The sequence below is a fragment of the Coenobita brevimanus genome, chromosome 97, assembly GCF_032717465.1.
Source record: "Coenobita brevimanus isolate Jiangsu-jjx chromosome 97, ASM3271746v2, whole genome shotgun sequence".
Taxonomy (NCBI): Eukaryota; Metazoa; Arthropoda; class Malacostraca; order Decapoda; family Coenobitidae; genus Coenobita; species Coenobita brevimanus.
Genome location: NC_137050.1, coordinates 31,471,697 through 31,492,643, shown reverse-complemented (window position 1 = coordinate 31,492,643; position 20,947 = coordinate 31,471,697). Strand labels below are relative to the sequence as shown.

General features: G+C 43.7%; 1 protein-coding gene across 1 annotated transcript in view; it reads left to right on the top strand.

The window, feature by feature from the left end:
* Positions 1 to 6,763: 6,763 nt before the first annotated feature.
* The window catches only part of whd (carnitine O-palmitoyltransferase whd), a 454,516-nt gene continuing 440,332 nt past the window's right edge, over positions 6,764 to 20,947 (top strand). The window contains exon 1 of the mRNA XM_080283386.1: positions 6,764 to 6,914. Coding sequence (XP_080139512.1) covers positions 6,774 to 6,914 — 141 coding nt within the window. The 5' untranslated portion in view covers positions 6,764 to 6,773. The remainder of the gene's footprint in view (positions 6,915 to 20,947) is intronic.

The window sequence follows — 20,947 nt, the reverse complement described above, 5'->3', positions numbered from 1 at the left end:
ACCGGATACAGAGCATCTGGATATTTGAGTGATTATTGTACACCAAGCCCTCGTTTTTCGACTGATTATTCGTCAGTTCGTTGATTCGGCATTTATAAATCTATACCCTTTTTAGTTGTTCAACATGGTTATCCCAGCCATTTCAACAATTCCTAACGTGTGCTGCCGGACAGACTGGAACAGTTTCAGTCTCCTGTGGTCTGTCCTGCTGATCGGTTGCCTCTTCATCCGTCTGCATTTCTGTCAGACCACATGGAATACTACAGCACCACCATGGCTCCAGTCAGTACCCCAACTATTACCCCTTTCAAGCTCAGTCATGTACTCACCAACCTGAGTGAATGTTTGGCCATTGCATAGTTGGGTGACGATTGCTCCAATGATTAATGAATGCTCCTAAGTCACGATACTGTTTTGGCGCCAGTGGTATGTAATGCATATCTTAGTTTGCACTAGGTTAGGTAGGTTATAATCACTGGGGGGTCCTGGAGGTGAAGCCCACCAGTTAGGTTTCAGTGCTCCCAGTTAGGCTTCCACTGCTGTTTATGGTTTTAAAATGTATACATTTGAGTTTGTTTGGTGTGGTGATGTCATGTCCAGTCAGTGGGATCGACAGTCAACACGCTGTGGAAGGTGTTTGGGTAGCTTTCTGTAATATTGCTAAGTAGGTATATTTCATTTGTTCTCCAAAAGTGATGATATCTAGGGTTGGTGGCAGTACTGTCAAAGATGAGGGAGAGTGGCCATGTGCAGTTTGCCACAAGGGCATGAGAAGTAATTCCATCTTATGCAGTGTTTGTGATAAGTCGGTGCACAAGAGATGTAGTGGTACCAGAGGTAGACTGCGAGATAATGCTGATTTTATGTGTATGGTGTGTCTGGGAGAGCAGGTGGAGATTGTCAGGTGTGAAAGGATTGAACTTGCTGGTGAATCTCTTGAGTGTGTGGAAGAGTTTTGTTATTTGGGAGACATTGTTGTGTGCTGGAGGTGGGGCTGGAGCTAGCTCTGTTGCCAGGGTGAGAAGTGGTTGGAAGAAGTTCAGGGAGCTGTTGCCTCTCCTGACATTGAGAGGACTCTCCATACATGCTAAGGGGTCTTTGTATGCAGCATGTGTTAGGAGTGTAATGCTGTATGGTAGTGAGACCTGGGCAGTAAAGGAGGAGGATATTCTCAGGCTAAGAGGTACAGAAATGACAATGATTAGGTGAATGTGTAGTGCGTCCCTATGTGCAAGGTCTTGGGGGGGCTGGATTTACGATGGATGATTTGAGAGGTAGGATGGAACTGGAGTGTATTGGTGTTGTGATGAGGAGAGGTAGATTGAGATGGTTTGGACATGTGGAGAGGATGGGGGATGATAATTGGGTGAGGAAGGTGAGAAGTGTTAATATTGGGGGTGGGGTTATGGGGGGTAGACCGAGAAAGACATGGGACGAGGTCATTAAGTTTGACCTCAGGGTTAAGGGACTGAACAGGAAGGCTGCAATAGATTGTGCAGCATGGAGAGCCGCCATTAGGTGACCACGGCCGACGCATGCAAGCATGTTGGAGCCTTTAAAAATGAAACAAAACAAAATGAAAATCATATGTCAGTCACCTGAGATGTATGTACTGTAGTCCTAAAATTATTTTCCCTGCGAATGTTGGTCTGTAAGAAAACAGCTCAAATCCATGTCACTTTCATTCATATTTACTGGTATTTTTTCCATCTCTATTGAATATTTGAATGACGAAGATGGTCAGGAACCAAACCCCCCTTTTTCTTAACAATCTTATGGAAAAATAGGTTCATTATTCAACCACTTTTTATTGTACTCATCCCTGTTGAACAGTGGGGAAGAGGTGTACTTTCTTCAGTACCTCACATCTTTCCTTCCTAATGATCACTTTCTCTCTTTTCATCACTTTGCTTCTTCCAACCAGTCCCCAGTTACTATAGTAGCACTGCTTTTGTTCTCCATACTCAGCATTTTAAAATGTTCCCTGCATATCAGTGCTACTGTCCCTTCTTAATCAGCTTTCTACCATTCTCATTTTTCATCCCTGGAGTGACATACCTGAATAACACTAGACACACTTTGGATCACATACAAGACTGTAAGAAGCAATGCTTCCCAAGGTTCAGTGCACTTATGACACTTACAGGAACAGACATTGGGGAACAAAAAGAAACACTCTCCTAACTCATTATTCATTTAAGGCTTCACTATGCTTCTGTGTTTGTCAGTCTTGGTCACCTAACTTTGGCTTCCCACTCTGCCCGATTCTATCAGCCTTTCTATTCAGTCCCTAATCCCTGAGGCCACAGACAATGACCTCATCCCAGGTCTTTTACAGTAGGTCATACAACTCTACCCACAATGTTCACACCTCGTACCCACTGCACCCAGTTGTCAGCCACCATGCTCTCCACATTCCCAAACCATCTTAGTCTACCCTTTCTAATCTCATCACTAGTACATTCAAGCCCCATCCTTCCTCTCAGCTCTTCATATGCACTCCTAACCCCCTTAGGCCTGCCATTCAAGGATGCACTGTACGTCCATCTAGCCATCATCCCTATACGTTTAAGCCTAAGAATATCCTGTTCTTTTACTGCCCAGGGCTCGCTACCATACAGCATGACACTCCTCACACATGTTGCATACAAGGATCCCTTAGCATGGAGGGAGAGCCCTCTCAGTCTCAGAAGAGACAACAGCTCCTTGAACTTCTTCCTACCACTCCATACCCTTGCCACAGAGCTGGCTCCGGCTCCACTTCCAGGACACATCATTTCCCTCAAATAACAGAACGCTTCCACACACTCAAGAGACTCTTTAGCAAGGTCAATCTTTTCCTGGTGCTCTGTCTCTGCATGCTGTCCCCCGTGCACTGCACACACAAATTCAACATTATTTCTCAGCCTGCCTCTGATACCACAGTATCTCCTATGCACTCACTTATCACAAAAACTGCACAAAATGGAGTTCTTCCCACACCCTTGTGGCAAGTGCACATGGCCACATTCCCTCAGTTTTGACAGTACCACCACCAGCCTGAGATATCGTCACTTTTATTTTATCTGCATTTGCGTTCAGACTCTTGTAACATATTCTGTCTCTCCACTTCCTAAATCTTTCATCTGCCTCCTTCTATATCTCCATGATCAGCACCAAATCATCATCACACAAAACTTTCCATGGAGTAGAGTTTTGAAGTCACATGAGAGAGCTTCAGTCACCATGATAAACAATAAGGGGCTTAATACTGACCCCTAGTGCACACCAACATGCACAGAAAGCTCATTCAAACGTATCATGCTCGCCTGAATGTAAACACCTTCGTATATGGCCATAACCACTCTAACCAGACACATCCTAATCCCAAGCTTTCTACTTAGTCACTTCACTACCTCCCTGGGAGCTCTGTTAAAGGCCCCTTCCCCCCCCTGCCCCCCAAAAAGCTATTTCTCCCTTCAGATATATTTTTCTATAAAGCTGTTAGACAACAAATATTGCATCAGGGGTGCCTTTGCCAGGCATAAACCCAGTCAAACTCCTCATTCAACAATGGATTTTAATGCTCTCTCTAAGCCTGCTTAATATCCCCACTGTCTACCACTACCTTTCTTTCATCATTCTTCACACACATTGCTCACTAATTATATTCCTGTTTTGGCCTCCATAATTGCCACATTCTTCCTTTTGGTGCTGTTCAGGCAATCCAGTAAGTCTCTGTGACTCAGATTTTTGCACTGTACACTGCCTTTTTGACCCAGCGCTTGGGAGCCAAGTATTTATCACTGTCACCACTCCTTTTCTGTTCCTCGACAAGTCTTCTTTTCTAACAAACTGCAGCTTCTACACTGTCATCCCACCTTCATGTTACCTTATATCTTAGTGGACCCCTTGTCATCCACACACACAAGATTGTTCTTGAAAGTTTTATACTGCTCATCAACATTTCTCTCAAAGCTACCTGTTAGGCCTCCACTCTTCTCATCATATTATAGAAAGCGGCTCCTACTGTGTGGTATTTCAACTTCCATATTTTCCTTTCATCACTACCAGCTTGTTGAGTTCCATGTCATGTATCGGTAATTTACACATTCTTTAGGGTGGCAGGTCAGGTGAAAAGGGATAATCAGGATATTATAGGTGAGCAGTGTGTGAAGAATGATGAAGGAAGGGTAGTGGTGAACAGTGAGGATATTAAAGATGCATGGAGAGAGCATTATAGCCGGTTGTTGAATGAGGAGTTTGACTGGGACAGAGAAGGTTTGGAGCCAGCAGATCCAGTGTCTGGCCCTTGGCCTTTGATTGATGGTGCTACTGTGAGTGAAGCAATAGGCAGGATGAAGGTGAGGAAGGCAGCAGGTGTGTCTGGGTTGACCGCCAAAATGTTGAAGGCCACAGGTGATATAGGGGTGAAGTTAGTCACTGACCTGATAAATAGGATTATTTATGAGTGTGTTGTCTCAGATGATTGGCTGAAGAGTGTAATTGTAAATGTGTATAAAGGGAAGGGTGATGCCCTGGAAAGAGGAAATTATAGAGGTATAAAGCTTTTAGATCAGATAATGAAGGTAATGGAGAGAGTTTTAGAAGGTATGATTAGAGAAAGAGTGAATATTGATGAGATGCAGTTTGGGTTTATGCCAGGAAGGGGGACCACTGATGCCTTATTCATTGTTCCACAGCTTCAGGAAAAATATATTGGTAGGAGAAGGGATCTTTATTTTGTATTTGTTGATTTGGAAAAGGCTTTTGACAGAGTCCCTAGAGAGGTGGTGAAGTGGGCAATGAGAAAGCTTGGCTTGGAGAAGTGGCTGGTTAGGGTGGTTATGGCTATGTATGTGGGTGCTCACACCCAGGTGAGAGTGAATGGAGATTTGAGTGATGAGTTTTCCGTGAATGTTGGTGTGCATCAGGGGTCAGTTTTGAGTCCCATGTTGTTTATCATGGTACTTGAAGCCCTTTCACGTGACTTTAGAAACGGACTCCCGTGGGAGTTGTTGTATGCTGATGATTTGGTGTTGATTGCAGAGAACAAAAGGGGGGCAAAGGAAAGGTTTAGGAAGTGGAGAGATGGTATGGGGCACAAGGGCTTAAGGGTAAGTGCAGATAAAACAAAAGTGATATCTAAGGTTGGCGGCGGTACTGTCAAAGACGAGGGAGAGTGGCCATGTGCAGTTTGCCACAAGGGCATGGGAAGTAATTCCATCTTGTGTGGTGTTTGTGATAAATGGGTGCATAAGAGATGTAGTGGTATCAGAAGTAGACTGCAAGATAATGCTGATTTTATGTGTACGGCGTGTCGGGGAAAGCAGGTGGAGATTGTCAGACGTGAAAGAATTGAACTTGCTGGTGAATCTCTTGTGTGTGTAGAAGAGTTTGTTATTTGGGAGACATGTTGTGTGCTGGAGGTAGGGCTGGAGCTAGCTCTGTGGCTAGGGTGAGAAGTGGTTGGAAGAAATTCAGGGAGCTGTTGCCTTTCCTGACATTGAGAGGACTCTCCCTACGTGCAAAGGGGTCTTTGTATGCAGCATGTGTTAGGAGTGTAATGCTGTATGGTAGTGAGACCTGGGCAGTGAAGGAGGAGGATATTCGCTGGCTCAGACGTACAGAAATGACAATGATTAGGTGGATGTGTAGTGCGTCCCTGCACCCAAGGTCTGGGGGGGCTGGGTTCATGATGGAAGAGTTGAGAGGTAGGATGGGACTGGAGTGTATTGGTGTTGTGAAGAGGAGAGGTAGATTGAGATGGTTTGGACATGTGGAGAGGATGGGGGATGATAATTGGGTGAGGAAAGTGAGAAGTGTTAATATTGGGGGTGGGGTTATGAGGGGTAGACCAAGAAAGACGTGGGACGAGGTCATTAAGTGTGACCTCAGGGTTAAGGGACTGAACAGGGAGGCTGCAATGGATCGTGCAGCATGGAGAGCCACCATTAGGTGACCAAGGCCGACGCATGCAAGTATGTTGGAGCCTTTAAAAACGAAAATGAAAACTTCTCTCCCTACAGCTTTAATATCCTTCACTAACCTCTTTTCAGTCCTCCTGACCAGGAAATAGTCAGTCTGGCTACTGTTGCTCCCCTTCAGTTTGTTAGTATTGTTTAGTGGTATATAATAGTATATAATGCATGAAATGTAGTGTTAATATCCTGTTAGTATAAAATAATAGATGGCAGTAAAGGAAGAGTTTTCTGTTAAGGGAATGCTATCAGTGAAGCTGGATCCAACTAGACTACTAATGGGGAATAAGTCAGGTGTAGTAGAGGGCAGTATCATTGAGGGTATGTAGTAGAGCACAGTATCAGTGAGGGTATGTAGTAGAGGGCAGTATCAGTGAGGGTATGTAGTAAAGTAGAGTTCAGTATCAGTGAGGGTACCACAGTGGTCTAGTGCATGACCTAGCTTATTGATTATGTAACCTAAACAGAGGAGGACTTGCCTATTCTGACAGTGCTGACCATACACCTCAAGGCATCTCCATTCTTAATATCATCAATTTTTTAAATCATAATTTTTGTTGGTAACTCTCACATTAAATCAGTTTTCACATAATACAGTAGTTTTTTAATCTATAAGATGGTGATTATGTTAAGTGAAGTCTTGGTTAAGTGTTCATTGTGATGTATTTGCTTTACCAACATATTGCATAAGGGCAGGGGAAGATGATGAATATGGTTATTGATATCATAAATCTTGGTTAATGTTCACTACTGTGCTATATTTGTTTCACCAACAGATTGAACAAGGGCTGGTCAAACACACCTGCAGCAGGGATGGCGGAGGCTCACTCTGCAGTGGCATTCTCCTTTGCTATCACCCATGAGGGTGTGCATGTCAACTATGATCGAGAAGTGTTGCATGTTATTTGGCACTCTGGTCTCCGTTCCTGGCGACGTAACCTTAGGCGATTCATTGTGAGTTTTGATATCCACATGCTGAATTTAGATTTCTTTGTAACAATATATTTTGTTTTATTCCTTTCTTCAATTTTGATTAAAGAGTACTTAAGTGAGCAGTAAAAAGTAAAATGGCAGGTTTTAGAATAAAACGCTCTGTTTACTTGCCTTATATCCTAAAATGAGATTTCCAAAGGACTCGGGTAATGCAGATTGCTTGTTAGAGGAAAAAGTGATCAAGTTAAACATTGGCTAGGTACAGTGACCCCTTGGTTATCGGGCACTTGGTTAACCCTTTAACCGCAGGCTTGATTTACTTTTTCTTGCGGCACCCGCGGGCATATTCGCGCTCCGACAGACTCTCTAAAAATATTTGCCAAAAATCAGTTATTAGTCCTATCTATCTATATACCTAGGCTGCTTCCCCCAAGGAAAGGGAGGTAGCCGAGACAGGACGACACACTCCCCATTTACTCATCCATTCAAACACATTCATTCGCATCTTAGCCCCAAAGGGGAGAACGGACAGATCCTCACCGCACCACACCGCACAAGGGTCAACTGCGCAATACAATCAGTGACATCAGCAGCAGGGCCCAACAGCAGAGCTGGTTTACCCCTGCCACATCATAACAGACTCATCCCCTTACCCACACCTGACCTGAAATAGCTGATCAGACCAAATGCGGGAGAATATCCCCTCAGGGCTGCGTCATCACTTATTCATTCACAATTTCTCTCCATTTATTTCTGTCACACACAGCCACTCTTCCTTGCTCAACAGACATCCCTCTCGCATCCAGTGCTCTCTTCACACTGTCCATCCATCCTATTCGTGGTCTTCCTCTCAGCCTTACACCTCTCACATCAGATCTAGTTATCTTTTTCACCAATGGCTCATTATCCATTCTCTCTATGTGCCCAAACCATCGCAACACCCTCTACTCAACTCTACCAGCCATCTCCCGAACAACAGTTCTCCTTTGCACTTCATCATTCCGCACTCAATCCATACGCGTCACTCCACACATACTCCTCAGACACCTCATCTCCATTACATTCAAACTTTTCCTCTCTGCTACACCCACATTCCATGTTTCAGCCCCATATAATGCAGTCGGTACCACAACACCCTCATACAGCCTTCTCTTTACATCCATTCTAAGCGAACGACATCTAAACACTTTTTTCATTCCTCCCAGCACCTTTCCTACTTCATTTATTCTAAACTTCACTTCTGCATCTATTCTTCCATCCACAGCAACATGCGACCCTAGATATTTAAAACACTCTACCTCCTCAAGCAACTCGCCATTCAAAACTATATTCATCCCCCTACCATCTACCAACCTTGTACACTTCATCACTTTACTCTTATTCTCATTTACTTTCAATTTCCTCCTTTCACACACCCTTCCAAACTCCTCTACCAACTGTCTCAATCTCTCCTCTGAATCAGCCACCAGTGCAGTATCATCTGCAAACAGCAGCTGCTTCAGATTCCACTCTCCACCATCAACATTCACCAGACTCAGACCTCCACCTAAAACTCTTACATTCACTTCCCTTACAACACCATCCATGTAAATATTAAACAACCAAGGCGACATCACACATCCCTGCCGCAGCCCCACTCTCACAGGAAACCAATCGCTCACAGCATTTCCCACTCTTACTCACACTCTGCTATTTACATAAAAACTTTTCACCCCTTTTAGTAACCTACCATCAAGTCCATACAATCTTAAAACAGTCCACAAAGCCTCCCTATCAATCCTATCATATGCTTTCTCTAAATCCATAAATGCCCAAAACACATCCTTGCCTTTCGCTAAATACTTTTCACACACTTGTCTCAACGCAAACACCTGATCCACGCATCCCCTCCCTCTCCTAAAGCCACACTGCTCATCACCAATCACTCCCTCTGTACCCTCTCTAACTCTCATAATTAACACTCTACCATACACCTCACCTACAACACTCAACAGACTTATACCCCTAAAGCTAGTACATTCATACTTATCACCCATGCCTTTATACAACGGGACCACACAAGCACTTGCCCAGTCAACTGGCACCATACCTTTCACAAAGAACACATTCAACAATCTTACTAACTAGTCAACAATAGTCACTCCACCACCCTTCAGGCATTCCACAGCACACCCATCCATACCTGCAGCTTTCCCTGTTTTCATCTCCTTTATTAGTCCTAGAATATTAAAATCACATATGCTTATGGCACATACCTTCAGCTTTCTCCTGGGGTGTTTGTTGAGCCTTCGTCGAGTACCGTAGGACTTGTGGAGACCTCTGAAGTTGGGTAACAAAGTCTCCGCTTTACACTTCCCGACAACCCGTAATATGATTACCACAGCCTGATATTATCACTAGAAACACTATTCTATGATTCTCAAATAGTTTGGAATCCATATTCCCCCCCAAAAAAAAAACACTGTGAAAGCAATGAAAATTACGAGGGCGTATGACCTTCCCACTTGCACTAGTTCGCCGCTGGTGTTGTCATTTATTATTCATAAAACCACTCACAGTTTATATTTCTATTACTGTATAACACTTATATATATCTACAGTCTTTATCCATAAGTTTCCTTCAGTAATAGTTGTTTATTGTCACTGTAGGCATTCAATTTCTTTCAGTAAAATACGTAGCATTCACTTTCTCGTCCTGTATACTAGCATTGAGAGTGAATGTCACTTTCACCTTCACTTTCATAACTCATAGTATTCATACATGCTAGAGTGAAACTTTCACTTTCATTACTCCTATTAAATATACTCGTATGCTTATAATACTACTCATTTACATTTCTATTTACGTTCTCTATTTTATGTACATTATTTACATTTCTATTTTATTTACACTGTGTTATGCACTGTCACTTGAAGTAACTTATAAAACTATTTTCCACTGTTCACTTATATTTACATTCATTGCTTTCAGTTGTTGTTTACACATTATTTACAATTCCACTTGCACTGTTTTACTCAACAGAAAGATCGTAGTCACTCTCTTTCAATTGTCAGCCCTTTACCTCTTTTCACACGAGGTTTAGTAGGGGGTAAAGGTCACAGGGCCCTTTGCATGGGGCTAAAAAGCGGCGGAAGTTAGCAGGAGCAAACAGACGTACCTTCACCTTGGAAGATGACAGTGAACTGATAGGGGTGGGCCGGGCTGGCCTACCTAGGGAAATGCATTACTGCCAACGTCAGCCTCTTGACAGCTGCTAATATATAGCAGTGAAATGATTGGCAGGAAATCTAGACAATACATTATAAATTAGGTAGTTCCAGGTGAATATAAATATCACTTAGGCTTCTCCCTTCCCTCCCTATACTGTATATATATTTTTAGTATGAGAATAGATTATACGGCATATTTCAAGGGGAAATAAACAGTGAAAATTAGCGAACGAGTGCACGTGAGGTGTTGGCAGGTGATAAATAGCCAATTCCAGGTGTATGGCACTATCACTTACCTTATTTCTTTTTGGTATATATATTATTTGGTATAAGAATAGGGCATAGAGCTTATTTCAATGGATGAAATCAGTGGAAAATTCCAGGGAAGATTTACTTAGCGTAGCACGGCCGGGCAGGCGAGAGGAGAGGGTAATGGAGGGAAGGTAGGGAGGGGAGTCAAGAACGGGGAGAAATGGCTAAATTGTAAACAATGGATGGTAGTACAGATGAGATTAGGAGTGCTGACTAGTGTTGGACATTGGCAGTACTGATAGATGATACAAGCTACCACTTGAAAGCCCGGGGGAATTCAAAATAACACAGAATCGCAAAAGTGATGCCCCGTGGTATGATCCCTTGCTCCCAAGCGTCACGAAAGTGATGCCCTGCGGTTAAGGGGTTAAGGCAGTTTTCGTTATTACTGCAAGATGAAAATCTGCACTCCTGCCGTTATTGCACATTTTTCAACTAAAAAACATCATTATTGCACACCTGAGCTGGTTTGGTCTGACAGTGATGGTGCAAAAACTGTGATTTCTGATGGCTTTGAGGGATTAAGAGATGAGTCTCAACTCAAGGAGTTAATCCCAGGTGGTGGAGGTCACTAACTCTCCACCCACTATCCTCAGAGCCCCTTACCACAAGCCCATATCAGGTCTCTACACAGTATATTTCTTTCCCTTATTCCTTTTCATCTGATTCTGTTAAGCTGTCCATGCCTATGTGTGTTTCTGATGCTTACCATAACAGTAACTTTGTATTTAGTGGTCTTAAATTGTTGTAAGAGGGAAAATTTGGATTTATGAGTGGTGTGCCCAGCACCAATTATGGTAGGGTAACTCTCATAGGTTCTTTGCTTTCATTATTGTGCAATTTCATTATCATGCACTTGGTGCGGTACCAGTTATGCACAATAACTAGGGGATCACTGTACTCACAACCCGTGGACCTCCTCTTGGTATACCTAGAGCAACATCGTGCCATAGCATTCAGACCTTGTGCACTTGATGGTGCTCAGCTGTTTCTGTTGTTCTCATTCACAATACCTATTCAATAAACAAGATGTTAGTAGTGAATGAGGAAATGTTAGGGTGGGAATTGCTGGGCTAAAAGATGGGGTGGAAAGAAGTATGTCACTACTTTCTTATGTCCAGCAAATAGGTCTTGCTCTAAATCTCACCAGGTTACTAGACCAGTCAAAGTTAATGCCTTTTTATCTCTGAATACCACCTACTGGAAGAGATTCACACAGCCTATTCAATTAACATAGTACTGTACTATATATCCCTTTGGCAAAGAGAACTTAGGGTCAAGTGCCACCATTAGAAATAGGTGTAATGTAATTGTCTACATAACATACTGTGGTCTGTCCAAAAAGAAACCAAACTTTTTTAATAGCTCGCCAAGAGCTGACGTAGCATGCTTGTGAGGGGAGCACTGTGTAGAAGCAACTTTGGGTTGTAGTGTAGCACTAGCCACATCATGCCGTGTCACTTAGTCATCAAAGTACACACGCTTGAGTGAACATGTGGGTAGTGCACTTGGTGATTTGTTGCAAGTTAAACAATGAAAGATCTTGAAATGCAACATGTTTGCATGGAATTCTGTTTCATATTGGTGAAAAACTTTTACAGAGACCTTTCAGATGGTACAATAGGCTTGTGGGGAGGGTTGTGTGAATCATATGCAATGTCACAAATGGTTCCATTGATTCAAATCGGGAAGAACACCCACCAAAGATGATCCCAAATCTGGACAGCCTTCCAAGTCAAGAGAGATTGATCATGTTGAGAAAGCATGCTTTGATCCATGAAAACTGTTGCATGACCGTCCATTAAGTTTCCGAAGAAGTAGACATCTGTGAAAGCTCATGCCACACGATTTTAGAGTGAAGATGCATCATGGTACCACAATATTTCTGCCATGTCTCCTGACAGTTGAGCAAAAAAGAGAACCATGTCACAATCAGTCAGGAGCTTTTTGTTTGTTCTTTCGAACACTCAAACAGCTGCTGATGAAAACTTTTGAAAAATGTCATAATAGGTAATGAAAAGTGGGTGTGTGACTATGCTGTCAAAACAAAAAGACAGTCATCGCAATGGGTTGAAATATATCACCGCAACCAAAAAAAAGTACATCAGTCAGATGTAAAGATGATGATTGTTTTCTTTTGTTGGAAGGGTGTCGTTTATTGTGAGTTTGCTCCACATGGTCAGACAGTCAATAAAGAGTTTTGCTTAGGCACCCTTAAGCGTTTAAGGGTGGCAGTGTAAAGGAAGAGGCCTGAGGTGTGGACAGACAAAGGATGCTGCACCATGAGAGTGCATCTGCTAGATGCTCTCGCGTCTTTCCTTATCTGTGACTTTTTGGCAAAGCACAAGATGACTATAATCCCCCAGCAGCCCTTCTCTCTGGATTTGGCCCCTGTGGACTCTTCCCTGCATTATTATATTTTCCAACTAAAAATGCCAATTCTATAAATAACTACCGATTTGGCAGTTCATTGCACTGCAAAACAAGAACAACAAAGAAAGCGTGTTACAATTGCCACCTGAGAAGATTAGTTGGAGACATGGTGTGTTTGCATGCATGTTTACATGTGTATTTACACCCACCGCAAATTGACTTAGGACCTACCCACAGAATTGAATGGGAGAGTTTATCTTTGCTTTGTGTTTCCACCTCTACCAAGTGAATTTCTGGGGCAAGAAGTAACTGGCAACTCTTCTGGTGTTGGCAGAAGGTGGTGAAACAGTACGTCAGTGCTTGCCCAGAAGCGAGAGTGGGAGTATATGATCCCATCGCTCCGAACTTGCACCTCCCTCTTTTTTTGTATGCATTACTGTTTGCCCTGTTATTTTCGTAGAGTCGAGTTGTCATGCCTGGAAAGTACTGCTCAAGGGATGAGAGGGTCCGTATCATTGCATGGAGACAGGATAATGTCCCTGTCAACACGATTTGTGAACATACCGGACGCTCAAAGTCAACCGTCATGAAGATTCTTGCTGCAGCACGCGGCCTGCCACCTGAGGTACCAAAGCACAAGCATGGTGGTGGAAAGACGAGGAAGACTTCCAGAGGTACAGACATGCTTCTGAAAAGGGAAGTAATCAAAGAATCCTCGACTGACAGGAGCAGCATTGAAGAGAATGCATCCCCAGCTGTTACAAGACGTCTCAATTCAAACTATCCAACACCGCTTGCAGAAGGAGCTGGGTTTGCCAAGCCGCACTGCAGCCAAGAAACCCCTTCTCACCGACCGCAAGAAGAAGCAGTGCATTCAGTTTGCCAAGAAGTATGCACGCTGGACATCGGATGAGTGGAGAAAAGTTATGTTTTCTGATGAAAGCACATTTCAAGTGTTTCAGGTGCATTCTGCCAAGGTTCATCGCCCTACCTCCCGTAGTGGATATGACCCCGCTTAAATGGTGCCAACCGTTAAGCACCCACAATCAGTAAAGGTACAGTATGGGGATGTTTCTCAGGTGAAATGGAAAGGGGAGGCCTCTACTTTCTTACTAAGAACTTGATGATGAATGGTGGCCAGTACATTCAAGTTCTGAAAGGTCGTTTGTTAAACTTTTTTGCTATTCGTGGGTGTGACTTTTTCATGCACGATTCAGCTCCATGTCACAAGTCAAGAAAGGTGACAAAATGGCTTCAGGATAATCGGATTGAGGTCCTCGACTGGCCTGGCAACAGTCCGGATCAAAATCTGATAGAAACCTGCTGGGCAAAGATGAAGAAAATCATGGCAGAGAAGATGACACCCAATCTGGACAACCTCTAGACTGAACTGACAAATGTTTGATGCAATGAAATGTCGTTAGATTACTTTAGAGATCTAAGTGATTCCATGCCAAAATGCATCCAACTGGTCCTGAAAAACAAGGGAAACATGATTTCATGTTAATGAATGGCATTTCATGAACAAACGTTGTGACATACAGTACTATGATTTCTGTGTTTTTTAATATCTTGTGGGGAAGGTCCTAAGTCAGTTTGCGGTAGCAGTATGTGTGTGGATGAATTATTTTTTCATGCAGTTGTATGAATTAAACTATAGGCCGGTACAGGTAAATGTACAATATGGAAGCCAGATATATACCTGCAGCCGTTAAAGAGCGTAACTCTTTTGTTTTCCTTTATTTCTTACATGTGAAGAGAATGGAGAATGAAAGACTGATGAAGTGGGTGTATGTAGGTGAAGTGGAGGGAGGGAGAGGGAGGGGAGGACCGAGGATGAGGTGGATGGATGGAGTTGAGAGGTATATGAGGGAGGGGGGAGTGAGTTAGGGGGAGGGCAGTCAAATGGTGGGTGACAGAGCGACTTGGAGGTGTTTTGTCCGCGGTCACCCTTTGTGGGATTAGGGCGTCGGGCTGTAGATAGATAGATAGTAATTATAGTATATTTGAATTACAGGAAAATTACTGTACTGTTTACAACTTCTTCAGGAATCCTGTGTATCTCTCTATCTATCTATTGCCAGACGCCTTAATCCCATAAGGGGTGGCCACAAACAAATGGCCTCCATGTCACCCTGTCCCCTGCCATTTCACTGCCCTGCTCTCATCTCACACACCCCTCTCTCATATACCTCTCCACTCCATCCCCCATCTCATCCTTGGCCTCCCCTTCCCTCTCCCCCCCTCCACCTCACTCACATTATACTCTCCTCGCCAGTCTCTCACTCTCCATCCTCTCCACATGGCCAAACCACCTCAATGTGTTTCTCCTAACACTTCCTATCACATCCACGTTAACACCACAACACTCCTTCACTTCCTCATTTGTCAGTCTGTCTCTCCATGTGACTCCACATGCTCCTCTCAAATAACTCATTTCCACTGCTCTCACTCTTGACTTCTGTCCCTCCAACAGGGTCCATGCTTCACTTCCATAAGTTATAGGTGGTATCACAATACTGTGATGTAACTTTTTCACTTCCATGCTCACTTCCTTGCACTGGTTTCAGGGAACCAGCAACCTTTCTTCCTTGTTGTACCCTTTCAGGCACTTCACCCTCCAAACATCCTTGCTCATCGCACTACCTAAATACTTAAACGCACTCACATTTTCCATTTCCTCACCATCCAACCTCACTGTACATTCACTGATTTCATTTCTCTCGAAGATAGTAACTTTACTCTTTCTAACATTCAATTTTAGATTCTGTTTCTTACACACACTCCCAAACTCATCCATCAAACCTTGCAGCTCCCCTTTGTCTTCACTTAACAACACAGTATCATCTGTACAGGGAGTTTCCAAACACTGCGCTCTCTCATTAGGGCCACTCCAACATCCAGTGCACTATCTTGTATCTCGTTTATAATCCCATCCATATACCGATTGAACAACCATGGAGACATGACACATCCCTGTTTCAATCCAACCATCAAGTAGAAAAATTCACTCAGTTCACTATCCAGATGCACTGCAGCCTTAGCACCTTCATACATACTCTTCACAGCATTCAACAATTTCCCATCTACTTCATATATTCTTAATACTTTCCACAATCCTTGTCTATCCACCCCATCATGTGCTTTCTCCAAATCCATGAAAGTCGCCTACAACTTCTTTCCCTTCTCTAGAAACTTTTCCACTAAAGATCTAAGAATGAGTATCTGATCTACACAACCTCTTCCCTTCCTAAAACCTCCCTGTTCTTCTCCAACTAATTCCTCTGTTACTTCCCAAACTCTGTCAGTAAGTATCCTACCATATACTTTTCACAGAAGAAATATGTGCAGCATAAGATGATCCACCGGTATACATGAAGAGTAATGAGGAGGATGGATGGTGAACTTGTTGAACGAAAGGCAATGATAGACTACGTGTGTGTGGATGAGCGAATGAGAAGACAAGTGTTTGATGCAAGAGTGTGGAGAGGGTGGGGAAATGGAGTCTCGGAGCATCACTTAGTGATGGCCAAGGTAAAGCTGCAAAGAAAATGGTTGAGGAGACGAAGGGGAAGACAGGAGGAAACAGCTCCTGTGAGAAGAGTGGAGAATTTGCAAGATAGTGAGAAAATGGCAGAGTATAGGAGCATAGTGGAAGAAAGATTGGGAAGGTATGAGCTAGAGCAGATGGAAGGGGTGCAAGACGTATGTAAGATATTTACGGACGAGATAGGCGCAGTGTGTGAGGTGGTTTGTGGAGTGAGGAGGGGATGCAAGGGTGTGCAAGGGACAGCATGATGGAATGAGGTGAAACGAGCTGTGGAACAAAAGAAGAAGGCATATAGTGAATGGTTAGCGAGTAGAGGTAGGGGAGAAGATAAGAGAGAGGTATATGTGAGTAGGAGAAGGGAGATGAAGAGACTGGTGAAGGAGAGTAAGAAGAAAGTGGATGAAGAGTTTGGGAGGGATCTGAGTGTGAAATGGAGGGAAAGTAAGAAATTGTTTTGGAAGGAGGTAAAGAAAGGAAGGCAGTGTGAAAGGGTAAATAGTAGGGGAGTGAAAGATAGGAATAATAGAATGTTGGTGGAGAAGAGAGAGAAATTGAGGAGATGGAAGGAGAACTTTGAGGATTTGTTGAATGTAGAGAGTGACAGCAGTGCGAGTATAAGTGGTTGAAGAATGGCTGGGAGAAGAAGAGATGAGAGGAGGGAGGAAGAGATCAGTAGGATGGAAGTAGTGGAAGCAATGAAGAAGATCAAGTTGGGAAAGGCCCCAGGAATTGATGGAGTGTGTGGTGAAATGCTGAGGTATGGGGGTTAGATTTTTGTGGAGTGGATATGGAAGTTGTGTAGATTGGCTTGGGAAGAGGGAAGGGTTCCAGAGGACTGGAAATCAGGTATAATTGTTCCTTTATATAAAGGAAAAGGGGAGAGAGAAGTATATGGTAACCATAGGGGTATTTGCCTTCATAGTGTGACTGGAAAAATATATGGTAGAATACTCATTGATAGGGTTAGGCATATGACAGAGGAGCTAGTTGGAGAAGAACAAGGGGGATTTAGGAAGGGAAAAGGGTGTGTAGATCAGATATTTGTTCTAATATGTTTAGTGGAGAAGTATCTAGAGAAGGGAAAGAAAAGTGTATGCTGCCTTCATGGACTTGGAGAAAGCTTATGACAGAATAGATAGGCAAGGTATGTGGAAGGTATTAAGAATATATGGAGTGGAGGGGAAATTGTTGAATGCTGTGAAGAATATGTATGAAGGAGCTAGGGCTACGGTGCGAGTGGATGGTGAGCTGAGTGAGTTCTTTGATCTCAATGTGGGACTGAATCAGGGTTGTGTGATGTCTCCATGGCTGTTTAATATATACATGGGTGGTGTTGTAAAGGAGGTGCAAGGTAGGACAGTGGATGTGGTGGTGGCTCTAATGAATGAGGGTGAGATTTGAAAGATTCCAGTGTTGCTGTTTGCTGATGATACAGTATTGTTGAGTGAAGATGAATGGGAGTTGCAAGGTTTGGTGAAAGAATTTGGGACAGTGTGTAGGAGGAGGAAGCTGAAAGTTAATGTACTGTAAATAAAAGTAAAGTTATGGTGTTTGAGAGGAATGAAGTCACAGAATGTACAGTGAGGTTGGATGGTGAGGATATGGACAGTGTGAGTGTGTTGAAGTACTTGGGTGGTGTGATGAGTAAGGATGGAACTTTGGGGGATAAAGTGCGTGAAAGGGTACAGCAGGGAAGGAAGGTTGTTGATTCACTGAAAGCAGTGATGAGGAATAGGGAGGTGAGTATGGAAGGTAAGAAGTCACTGCATGATCGTATTGTGATCCCAACCCTGACGTATGGAAGCGAGGCGTGGACCTTGCAAGAGGGGAACTAATCAAGAGTGAGAGCAGTGGAAATGAGTTACTTGAGAGGAGCATGTGGAGTGACATGGAGGGACAGGTTGACGAATGAACAAGTAAAGGAATGTTGTGGGGTGGATGTGGATGTGGTTGAGAAGGTTAGGAGAAATACACTGAGGTGGTTTGGACATGTGGAGAGAATGGAGAATGATAGACTGACTAACAGGGTGTATGTAGGTGAGGTGGAGGGAGGGGTAGACCGAGGATGAGGTGGAGGGATGGAGTTGAGAGGTATATGAGGGAGGGGTGAGTTGGGGGGAGGGTAGTCAAATGGTGGGTGGCAGAGTGACTTGGAGGCGTTTTGTCTGCAGCCACCCTTTGCGGGATTAGGGCATCGAGCTGTAGATAGATAGATGTGATGTGGTGTGTGGGGTGAAGAGAAGACGCAGGGGGGTGCAAGGAACAGCGTGGTGAAATGAAGAGGTGAGACAGGCTGTGGCACAAAAGAAGAAAGCGTACAGTGAATGGATGAGAAATAGGGGCATGGAAGAAGTTGAGAGGCGGAAGAGAGAGTGATATGTAGAAAGGAAGAGAGAGGTGAAAAGATTAGTAAGTGAGAGTAAGAAGAGAGTGGATGAGGAATTTGGAAGGAATTTGAGTGTAAAGTGGAGGGACTGTAAGAAAGTGTTCTGGAAAGAGGTGAAGAGAGTAAGACAGGGTGGCAGTGAAGTTAGCAGGGGAGTGAAAGATAAAAATGGTAGATTACTAGTGGAGAAGGGAGAAAAAGTGAGCAGATGGAGAGAACACTTTAAGGAATTGTTGAACACGGAGGATGGAAGTAATGCGAGTATAAGTGGCTGGGGAATGGCTGGGAGAAGGAGGGAGGTGAGAAGACAAGAAGAAATCAGTAGGATTGAAGTTGTGGAAGCAATGAAGAAAGCCAAATTGGGGAAAGCCCCGGGAATTGATGGAGTGTGTGGTGAAATGCTGAAGCATGGGGGAGAGATAGTAGTAGAATGGATGTGGAAGATGTGTAGATTGGCCTGGGAGGAAGGTAGGGTCCTGGAGGATTGAAAGTCGGGTATAATTATTCCCTTGTACAAAGGAAAAGGGGAAAAAGAAGTGTTTGGTAATCATAGGGGCATTTGTTTTCTTAGTGTAATGGAAAAAGTGTATGGTAGGATACTTCTTGACAGAGTGAGGGAAAGAACGGAGGAATTAGTTGGAGAGGATTAGGGAGGCTTGAGGAAGGGATGAGATTGTGTAGATCAGATATTCATTTTTAGATCTTTAGTGGATAAGTTTCTAGAGAAGAGAAAGTAGTAGTATGCGGCTTTCATCGATTTGGAGAAAGCATATGTCAGGGTGAATAGACAAGGATTGTGGAAAGTATTAAGAATATATGGAATAGATGGGAAGTTGTTGAATGCTGTGAAGAGTATGTATCATGGTGCGAAGGCTGCAATGCGTGTGGATGGTGAACTGAGTGAATTTTTCTCTTTGAAGGTTGGATTGAAACAGGGATGTGTCATGTCTCCATGGTTGTTCAATCTGACCATGGATGAGGTAATAAAAGAGGTACAAGGTAGGGTAGTGGATGTTGGAGTGGCCCTGGTGAGAGAGGATAGTGTTTGGACACTCCCTGTACTGTTGTTTGCAGATGATACTGTGTTGTTGAGTGAATATGAAGGGGAGCTGCAAGGCTTGGTGGATGAGTTTGAGAGAGTGCGTAAGAAACGGAATCTAAAGGTGAATGTAAGGAAGAGTAAAGTGATGGTCTTTGAGAGAGGTGAAGTCAGTGAATGTACAGTGAGGTTGGATGGTGAGGAAATGGAAAATGTGGGTATGTTTAAGTACTTGGGTAGTGTGATGAGTAAGGATGGAGGTTTGAAGGGTGAAGTGCTTGAAAGGGTACAACAGGGAAGAAAGGTTGCTGTTTCTTTGAAAGCAGTGATAAGAAACAGGGAAGTGAGCATGGAAGTGAAAAAGTTGCTACATGACATTGTTGTGATACCAACTCTAACGTATGGAAGTGAAGCTTGAACGTTGTTGGAAGGACACAAGTCAAGAGTAAAAGCAGTGGAAATGAGTTATTTAAGAGGAGCCTGTGGAGTCACATGAAGAGACAGGCTCACAAATGAGGATATAAAGGAGCGTTGTGGTGTGGATGTGGATGTGATAGGAAGCGTTATGAGGAATGCACTGACGTGGTTTGGCCATGTGGAGAGGATGGAGGGTGAGAGACTGACAAAGAGAGTGTATGTGAGTGAGGTGGAGAGTGGAAGAGGGAGGGGGAGGCTGAGGATGAGATTGAGGGATGGGGTGGAGAGCAGTATGAAAGAGGGGGTTGTGAGTTGGGAGCAGGGTAGTGAAATGGCGGGGGACAGGGCGATGTGGAGGCGATTTGTTTGTGGCCACCCCAAACAGGATTGAGGCGTCTGGTAATAGATAGATAGATAGACATCTCTTATGTGCTGAAGAGATATGTGTCACATAAAAATTTGGCAAACAGATATCTCCTGGTAGTGGATAATGCACCTAGCCACCCGCCCACGATGAAGGAATGGATCAGCAATATTGAGGTGGTGTTCCTGCCCCCCAACACCATGTCTTTGTTTTCTACCCAATGTACTAAGGGTTGATCGCTGCCTTTAAGGACTAATACCTCCGCCGCTCGATGAAGCCGTGGTAAGGGCCTGCAACGGTGACTACAGGACAACAGTGCAGCAGTTTTGGTTGGGGTATAATGTATTCCACTCCCCTGAGAATATAACTGCTGCATGCGACGAGGTTAGCCAGGTGACAATGA